Source organism: Calonectris borealis, chromosome Z, assembly GCF_964195595.1.
Source record: "Calonectris borealis chromosome Z, bCalBor7.hap1.2, whole genome shotgun sequence".
Taxonomy (NCBI): Eukaryota; Metazoa; Chordata; class Aves; order Procellariiformes; family Procellariidae; genus Calonectris; species Calonectris borealis.
The window spans coordinates 63,118,257-63,128,126 of record NC_134352.1 but is presented as its reverse complement, the minus strand read 5'-3'; the positions used below and the strand labels follow the sequence as shown (position 1 = coordinate 63,128,126).

The 9,870-nt window shown below is 42.6% G+C and overlaps 1 protein-coding gene and 1 long non-coding RNA gene across 2 annotated transcripts in view; one reads left to right on the top strand and one right to left on the bottom strand.

Annotated features, from left to right (window-relative positions):
- SREK1 (splicing regulatory glutamic acid and lysine rich protein 1) overlaps nucleotides 1-108 on the top strand; it is a 76,377-nt gene extending 76,269 nt beyond the window's left edge. Inside the window, exon 13 of the mRNA XM_075136589.1 lies at nucleotides 92-108. Coding sequence (XP_074992690.1) covers nucleotides 92-93 — 2 coding nt within the window. The 3' untranslated portion in view covers nucleotides 94-108. The remainder of the gene's footprint in view (nucleotides 1-91) is intronic.
- A 5,452-nt stretch (nucleotides 109-5,560) lies between these two features.
- LOC142075367 (uncharacterized) lies at nucleotides 5,561-8,132 on the bottom strand. Its single transcript, XR_012670860.1, has 3 exons — nucleotides 8,092-8,132; nucleotides 6,836-6,884; nucleotides 5,561-5,608 (listed from the first exon to the last, which is right to left on the bottom strand). It is a non-coding gene; the product is annotated as an uncharacterized LOC142075367 (long non-coding RNA).
- Nucleotides 8,133-9,870: the final 1,738 nt, after the last annotated feature.

Genomic DNA, 9,870 nt, shown 5'->3' with positions numbered 1-9,870 from the left:
TTGAGTTTGTGTGGCAAGGTTTTGGTAGCGGGCGGGGCTACAGGGGTGGCTTCTGTGAGAAGCTGCTAGAAGCTTCCCCTATGTCCAACAGAGCCAATGCCAGCCGGCTCCAAGATGGACCCACTGATGGCCAAGCCCAAGTCCATCGGTTTTCGTGGTAGTGCCTCTGTGATAACATGTTCAAGAAAGGGGAAAAAAACCTGTGCAATTGCAGCTGGAGAGAGGACTGAGAATATGTGAGAGAAACAACTCTGCAGACACCAAGGTCAGTGAAGAAGGACAGGGAGAAGGTGCTCCAGGCGCCAGAGCAGAGATTCCCCTGCAGCCCGTGGTAAAGACCATGGTGAGGCAGGCTGTTCCCCTGCAGCCCATGGAGGTCCTCGGTCGAGCAAATATCCACCTGCAGCCCGTGGAGGACCCCACGCCACAGCAGGTGGATGCGCCCGAAGGAGGCTGTGACCCCATGGGAAGCCTGCGCTGGAGCAGGCTCCTGGCAGGACCTGTGGACCCATGGAGAGAGGAGCCCATGCTGGAGCAGGTTTGCCGGCAGGACTTGTGACCCCCCACGCTGGAGCAGTCTGTTCCTGAAGGACTGCACCCTGTGGAAGGGACCCACGCTGGAGCAGTTCCTGAAGAAGTGCAGCCTGTGGGAAGGGCTCACGTTGGAGAAGTTCATGGAGGACTGCCTCCCGTGGGAGGGACCCCACGCTGGAGCAGGGGAAGAGTCTGAGGAGTAAGGAGCGGCAGAGACACCATGTGATGAACTGACTGCAACCCCCATTCCCCATCCCCCTGCGCTGCTCGGGGGGAGGAGGGAGAGAAAATCAGGAGTAAAGTTAAGCCCGAGAAGAAGGGAGGGGTGGGGGGAAGGTGTTTTTAAGATTTGTCTTTATTTCTCATTATCCTACTCTGATTTGATTGGTAATAAATTAAATTAATTTTTTCCCCAAGTCAAGTCTGTTTTGCCTGTGACGGTAATTGCTGAGTGATCTCTCCCTGCCCTTATCCCGACCCACGAGCCTTTCATTATATTTTCTCTCCCCTGTTCAGCTGAGGAGGGGGAATGATGGCTTTGGTGGGCACCTGGTGTCCAGCCAGGGTCAACCCACCACACTCTTACCAAATTCTTACCAAATCAATAGGTAGATGTGAAGAAAGATTTTGACCAGTATTGTGTAACAACCTACAATGTGGTAAAATTGGAGCAAAACTCTGGCAGGTAGGAATCACGCTGAACAGCAATGACAGCTTTTCATTTTCTGAAATGACTTTTAGACTTACCATTTTAAGAATACAGTATAATTGATTGTATTCGGAGCACTGGGTACTGGCAGCCAGGTGCAGGTTAGATCCTCACTTAATTCTTTGTAGCATACCAACTCATTGTCCCAATCTGCAAGATGAAAACACATGGACTGGAAAAGACCCATCACAGGCAACTGTTTACCATTAACCGGTGTGCGGTGACTATGAGAAGCAAAACCAAATACAAAACAGGCTATACCCTTTCGTGCAACAAAATAAGAACTAGCTGTGTGCATCCTTATGCCATGTTTACTCTCAAGGCAAGTAGTTCACTAATCTTTAGAATAAGGGACAGAGATATTTAGAAAGGTTAAACCTTATCAGTCCCGATACTTTACTTGTTTCCAAGTAAAAGCTAGTCTTTTACTTGTTTCCAAGTAAAATCTAGTCTTCCTACATGAAGGCAGGAAAGGGTAATTTTTCCTGTATTTTATGATGCCATTACCAGCTGTTATGTACCCAACAACATAGTGCTGAAATGCTTGCTATGGTGTTTCCTGCAGCTTTGGTATCGTTACACCTTTGAACTGTGGTTCTCTCCTACAGTAGTGACATCTTGCTTGCTGCTTGCATCTGCACTTATTTAAAGCTTAAATTGTTTTGTTTTTTTTCTTTTCCAAATGAATGAAATATCTTTTATACTTCTGGAAACACTCCTGCATTCTTTGGCACAAAAATTGCAGAAACAAATTGCATACCTTCAAGGAAGCATTACTAGCTTTTGGCCGTCTGCTTTGAGGAAAGCTATTGCAAGGTAATCTACTTGAACCAGACGACAAAATTAGTGTGAACCTCTGCCCTAAGAGACCTTAGATTTTTATCTCCCAGCTCTGCTCTGGTTTCACACTGTTTCCATCTGACAGACAGTGCCTGCCTTGCCACTGTGTTTCTGGAAGCACTCAATTGTTTGCTGAAATCTGTACAAAGCATTGGCTTCTGGTGGGTTACTCTGGATCTGAGGAGCAAGCCCCTTCCCTGGGGGAGTCGCTGTGACTTGTGAACCCTGGAGAACCAGGAGCATCTGCCTTGCATGGGAGGGAGGCACTGTTCACCCACAGAATTATAAACCGGAGCTGGCAACAGCTCTGCCTGGAGCAGCTTATCGACTGTTACACACAAATTTATAGACATTTTTGAAAGTATAGGCCAGAACCAACCACACGCACCCTTGTAAAACATCTTAGAAATGAAGGCCATGCAATTAAGTTGGGGAAAAAGGAGGAGAGAGGGACTGCATTTTAGTAACAGGAGGGCCACAACAACAAGGGCCAATGTGATGTTTCCACGATCTCCAACTGGCAAGAATTACTGTGGAGTTTCTTGCAAAGCATTATACACTGTAGCATAGGGCTAATTATCAACAGTAGAACTGATTGACTAGACTCCAGAATTACTCCAAAACTATCAGTCATCTCTGTCTGAAGTTCAAAATAATGCACTATTGCTGAAGAAAAACAATATGCTGCTTATACTACCAGCTTCATAAAGATCACATTATAAAGCAGGAGGAGCATAAGTTTATGTACAAAATGACTCGTGCTTAATTTTTGGAAAGAAAAATATGGGGTTTTTTTTCAACTGAATGTATACATTTTTCAGCTGAAGGGAAATTAAACACTGATGACATTCTTAAAGGAACTTATTTTTAGTCTCTAGCGGTTAAACTTATGTCATTATTTAAAAAATCTCTTAACAGAAACAGTAGTGATAAAATATGACTGTTCTCCTTTTGTGTCTTACTGTCTGAACTATTAGTTCAGAAGAATCAGCCATGACGTCTCAAAGTACCACCCACACTTTTAAAAAAAAGACCCAGAAATACTTTTTTTTTTTCTCTTCAGAAAAGCAGATAAGGATTTTAACACGTACAGGATACTTAATGTGATAAAAATGAATTTTTCCTGGTGAGTATAGTCGCATGTTCTTTATATCTATTAGGTTTAATGAGTTGCCAATAGGCCTATCAATCTTGAATAAAAAATGTTTTACTATTTGGTAAGTAAATATGTGTATCTCTGGAGTTGGTGTTACAAGATGGTTATGGTATATACGGTATAAAAGATCAGTCCTCCTCTCTTTCTCATTCAGAGCCATTTCTTCCTACAACCTGAGTTACAGAGTGCCCTTGGTATTCTTTTCATCTTTCAGATGGCAGCTGTATATTTAAGTTAAAAGTTGATTTGTACCACAAAGTGTGGTAGGTGAGTATAGCTCAGACTTTAATACCCTCTCCCTATGACACCTCCTTTCTCCTTCTAAAAGAAATGTGCTTTTCTAATAAAGTTATGCTTCATCAATTTAGGTGTGTGCAGCTTCCTTTTGGAAAGGTGGAGATCAGGTCTTCCTTGTTTCTACAGCAATGTGAATAATTATTGAATTCTTTGCTTTCCTAGTCTGACCTCCAGACCAAGTCTTGGCCACCTCACCCACGGACATGGTGCTCTAACAGCTGGGGAAAGCAGCAACGGCTCTCACAGTCTTCTCCTCTTTTACTCTGAATGAAGCCTTTAATTTACTCAGTGTTTCTTTGTTGTTGTTGTTTTAAAGCAACACCTGAGAACAAATCCTTTTTCAAGCTGCTGTAACACTTCATGTCAATATGTTTGTAACATACTGCTCCTGAAACAATTTGAAATAACAGTTCTGGAGAGAATGACAAGAAGGAAACATATTCACTCTTCTACTAAATTTCTACTAACTTCTTCCGCAAATAATTTCTATTAATTGAGAGCCAAGTGGTGACCACAGTGTTGCAGACCTCTCTCTGCTTATAGAAGAACAGAGGTTGTATTGTTCCTCATGCTCTCGGTCTTACAAAAAACCTCTGGCGTTCTCTATGATATGATGGTATTAGAACAGACAAAGAAAAAATAGTAGATTTTATGTGTGGAAAGAGTGGTTTAGGTCAACTAACAGCCCAATGCACCACCCCAGTGGCAATACACTGAAGTTCTATGTTACCTTCTCCAGATGAACATAATGAATGTTCCACACTTCCCTTTTTTTTCACTTGTCCTATTTGTGAGTATTAGTGTCCACATGCACATTCAATTTTATCCTAGTGCTTTTTTGTTTTACTGTACTGCTTCTTAAAGAACATGCATATTATTAGTTCTTCCCAGCCCTAGAATAGTACTAGTCCTGTACCACGACTGTGCTCCAAGAGCTATGCAAAGAACGAAAAATAATTTTCTCCGTTCTAAAGGCATCACAATCCAGTTTCTTCTTAAAAAAAAAAGAAAAAGCAAGCTTGTTTTTTTCATTCTAGAACTTTTTTTTTTCTTTTTGTTCATCTGGTGTGCTCAGTGTTGCTTTAGTAGAATTTAGTCTGATCGACTAACAGCAAGGACTAGAAAATTATCCGTGGCTAATTTCAGAAGAATATAGTCCTCCTGATGATGTCGCACCCAGTGCCACTGTGTGCTCAAAAACCTGTCTCCTCTGTTGTGGCTTTCAGCAAGCAGGATATTTCTGCCTACAATAAATTCAGCGTGAAGTATATCAGGTGACCACCCGCTGCTGTGTAATAACCTCTATTGAAATGCGTTGGACGGGCCCTTTTTGCCGTCAACAGTAATTCATCAATTAAAAGTAAAGCGTAAGTAATTGTCACAGACAAACATTACAGATCCTACCGCCTTCTGAAACCGTGGCGGACCACACGCTAGACAGGGTTTGTTCCCAGCGTGCTGACTACCTCCACGCAGCCGTAAGCGCTCTGCCGTCACGGCGACGCATCCGCCTGTGCTGTCTCGGGCGGTTTTCCCCTCCAGAAACTTCCGACGTTCCTCCCGAGACACCCCCCGCCTCGCCCTTGCCGGCAGCGCCGGGCGGCGGGCGGCGGGGGCGGCGGGGCGGCGCTCGGCGGCCGCCAGGCGGCGCCCTGGCAGCGCGCGGGGCAGCCGGCGGGCGGGGCCGGGGCCGGGGCCGGGGCCGGGGCCGGGGCGGGCGGGGGCCGCGGGCGGGGCCCCGTGCGGCTGAGCAGGGCTGAGGTGAGGAGCGTTTACCCACCTGGCAGCTGCTGGCAAAACGGAAAATCCCAGTTTATGCAGTGGCAGGGATCTGGGGGGTGAAAAGGAGTGGTTTAACGAGACAACTGTAAAAGACATAGGTAAAAACGTTACGGGCTGTTTTTTCTCCTACCCACAGAACTTATTCGGTCATGATTTTGGTCGCACAGCCTTGTCTTTGAGTAATGTTAAGAATTTTTACTATTTATAAACAGTAGTAAGTTATGCAGCAAATGAAAACTCACCTGTTGCAAATAAAAAGATAGCTGCGAGCAGAGAGTTCTTCATCTTCTCTGTAAAGAAGCATAATGATTACCATCAACATTACACTGTCCTCAGGCTATTTTTGACACTTCCTCTTCAAACTTCCTATTCATTCCACTACCTACACTGTTACTGGCTGAACACAAGCAATAGGTTTATTAATGACAATGTGAGGGACACTTGAGCTCTAAGTTATCAATTATACTTACGAAATCCTAACAACCTTTCTGAAAACTAGAAACTTTCACCCTTGGTGTTTGTAAGAAGTCACAGTGAGATTCTTAATGGTGTCTGAGATACCAGCAGTACAAACCAAATTAAGCTTATATAGGTCCTTCAAACTCCTTTGGAAATGCTAGCCTAAATGTCAATGTGAATTAGAGATATTGATATCAATAAAAAGTCAGTCAAGGTGTTTGACTTACTCTAATACAAATGCTCAGATACTGTAGAAATAATAGCAGCAAAAGACCCTGCCTGTCTTCACTTTCTGACTTCTCCCCTCATTCAAAGTAATTTCACCACTGCAAAGACACTGTATCTACATTGTTGGTACCAACACCGGGAGCCCTGATGTAGACAAAAATCACCATAGCTGTAAATCAGGTGTGACTATAAACTCCACATCCATTACATCTGGACAGAGAACTTTTAAAGTAACTCTGGGCACAGAAGCCACCAGAGCCACCACAGCTGTTGCTGCTAAAGCAGTAAAGGGAAATTTTCAAAAAATTTCACTGCTGTGGGAAATTTCCCTTCTGGGCTTAGATAGCTGCAATCAGAGACTGGATTCAGACCTACCTGGTGATAGGCAAATTATTAACTTATCTTGGCAACCATGGCATATTTCAGGTTGAGTATTGAACAGCAAAAAAAAAATTCTGTTTAAAATGAATCACTTTCTTAAAGAGAGAGTGTTACGGGCATGCTTCTGAGCCTGGTCTACAGTAGGAGTGGGTGACTAATGCACCAACTACATCTTATCAGATTTTCTGAAGGGCACGATCATGAAATGCAAGTGAACAAGGAATTCTACTGAGTGTTACAGGGGGGTTCCTAGTGATGAAATCGTTTGGGCTTGGGAGTAAGCTGAACGGTGGTGGATAGAGTGCGTGTGTGTGCAGGTTCAAAACCCCTCCTATCTGAGTGACCCAAAAATCAGCCTTGACAATGCTTCCCACAAAGAATAATCAAGAGGATACTGTTAATTTATGAGCAGTAAGGAAAAACTGACAAAGAGAAAATGCAAGTCATACCTGAGAGAGATTTGGACGGTGGGGGTTGAAGAGTTAGAGACTCAGAGTACTGTAGAAGTCAAAAAATGGAGAAAACTATATGAATTAAAATAACTTATCCCAAATGAAAACCGTGTAAGTAACTCAGTACAAGAGCAGGAGACCGGATTCAGTGTGCACAGAATTAGGACAAACCATACTCGAGAGAAATAAACACAATAAGGCAAGTCCGTATTATCTTGGCTGGAGCTCTAGATCCCAGTATGAGTGTTACTGCATTTAAAGAAAAAAGTCAATTGTAACAAGTACAGAAAATACATTGCCAATCAAAATAGCAGAGAAGATAGAATCTCAAAAACTGGAATTTGTCATAAGAGTAAGAACCCATTTTTAATTATAGCTCAGCTATCAAGTTACCATAGTAACCTTTTAATGTATAACAAAACCTGAATTATTATTTTGGAGGTAAATTTTGCATAGAACCACTTTTTCAAATGTTTAATATTTCAGCTCTTTCACTGCTATGGACTTGTATCAGAATTGTACATGCCTTAAGTTTTCCTGTTATTCAGATGAAGATAAATTATGCCATCTTCTGTGATATGCTCAAAAGTGCAGAACGACTGGAGAATACCACCAACTTTGCTTCATTTGTGACCTAACTGGTTTCTCAGACCTAGGTTTATGCATTATTATAGCTGTGGTTTTCTCTGAATGCCTTTTCTTGTCCCTTGCTTATTTAAGTTCTGCAGTAAAAGACACGGCAGGCTCTTCGACTCCCCAGAATACAGTATTGAAATAAATGAACTCTTCTATATAGACTGGCTTACATCATTAAAATTAATAGAAACCCCAGAGCATCCTGCTCTGTTCCCTGCCCCAACTTTATCTGTTAACTGTTCACTTCAAGGGAAGACTAATCTCTGAAGACAGGCAGGCACAGCGAGAAAGACAGGCTGCTGGCCCCCTCGTCCTGCTCTATACCTGTGGAGCCCCATCTCTTGTAGCCTTGCACATCACAGGAGGACTGGTCAGACCGTGAGTTTGTGAGTACATTTTTTGCAGGTGATCCTTGTGCCCATGAATGCTAATGAACCAGAAGTGCTCTGAAATTTTGTTTGCTCAGAGTCCTAAACGTGTCCCAAGACAGTTTGGGTTTTGTGGGCCAGCAGCCTCATTAAAGCGCACTCAGAACCCAGTGGACAGCTGAAGCAGAATGTAGACTGCAGAGATAAGGCATCAGAAAAGGAATATTGCATTTCTGCTTGAAGTCTTACCTTGTCTGAAGTGCAAATATTTGAGGTCTTCATTTTCTCCTGGTTGAATCTGTGTGTATTTTTGCTAGCTCGCTGTTTCTCTGGTGAAAAGTTCCGTTCCAATGGACTACAGTTGACCTGTTTCAGGTTTATTGTAACAAATTCAATACTGCAGCAAATTAAAATTCCATTTTGGCCTATTAGTAGTACATGCTGAAGTCCTATATTTTTCCTCTATGGATCTAAGTAGGGCTACACTATTTTTCACAAGTTATTTCTCATATAACTCTGCTTCCAATAAGCAGACCTCCAGGTCTGTGAAAGATCTGACAGATTCCTACAGAATGTTTTTTTGCCAGAGAAATACATCAGTATCTGAATTCAAAAAGCAATTCTCCTATGGTGTTCAGAAAAAAAAACCAAACCCCACTCAGCCCTCAGCCACACCCCCTGGGGGAAATTTGCTGTGATAGGGGAGTCTCCACCACACTTTCATCCGTTCTGAGTTCAAGTTACATCGTGAAGCAGCTTATCATTCAAACAGTTCTATGCTATCTTAATGAAAATCACAATCTTCACCCTAGCACATTGGTTGAGCAGAGACATCAAAAAATGTATCGAAGCGCTCTGCCCTGGAGGTTTAAAAAAATCCGAGTACAGATGAAGCATAAATGTCACTGAATAAACTAGACAGCCAAAGCAGAATGCAGAAGAACCAGAGATTTGTATATTTGGGTGAAGATCCCTTTGAAAAAATAAAATGGAGGAAAGTAAATTGATTTCATTAAGACCAAATGTGGACTAAATTCTGCTTATACTGAGGTAGATCTGGGGTCCCACCACTGACAGTGATGTGATGCTAGACCTCCCTAAGTGTAGATGCAGAGTTTTGCCTACTGTGTCAGCTAGAATATTTGTAAGAGTTGAGGCAGTATGAGTAAATGAGACGGGCAACTTCTCTTTCTGCAGCACCACAGTTAGTGCTAGGGGCTTGTTTGTGGGATAATGGGACAAAACTCTCCCTGGTATAGCTCAGACCAGTGGTTTGAAAACAGAGTTCAACGGACACCCGTTGGCTGAGCTGTGTGCAGAACCAGAGTCTTAGGTATTGTGATTTGAACTGGAAACAAGAACTTTACCTCTGCTAGATCACCTTTGAGCACAATCTTGCTTATCAGTTTTACAAAGTTGTAGTCTCTGATGGCTCTGAAAATATAATGTAAGGGTCTGCTTAGATTTGTGTTCATTATGACTTCCTGTGCAGGCAAGCGAAGAATCAAGGATCATCCTTAACTTTCTCCACCACATTTAAGACTTTATTAAGGGAACTTAGTGCTTTTAACACACAAGCAGCTGAGCAAGAAAATAAGCCGCCTTCTTTGCCATTCTGTTTGGCTTACCCAGTGGGCCTGCATCTGCTACAGGGAATTATTTTGGGATATGTGGTGTGGAAACAAAGAGAATTTGACAAAAGCTTGTCTATGCTCTCCCCATACACACTTGTGGGAGTAAGCTTTTCCTTTTTGAAGTCTACAGGAAAGGTTGCCTTTTTTTTATTGTGCTTTTTTTTTTAATGCCTGCTTTTTTTATCTATGAGGCACGTGGGTGGAGATATAAATATCTGAGTCACGTGTTCTTTTTCCCTGTTTTTTTTGTTTTCCTGGGATTGCTCTTGGACAAAGAAATGCTACCTAGCAAAACACAACTATTCTAGAAAACATGTTTGGAGAAAGTTCAAGGAAGCAGCATGAAGAAGATCTCTTAGTACAAGGCAGAAGGTGAACTTTTTAAACATATTGT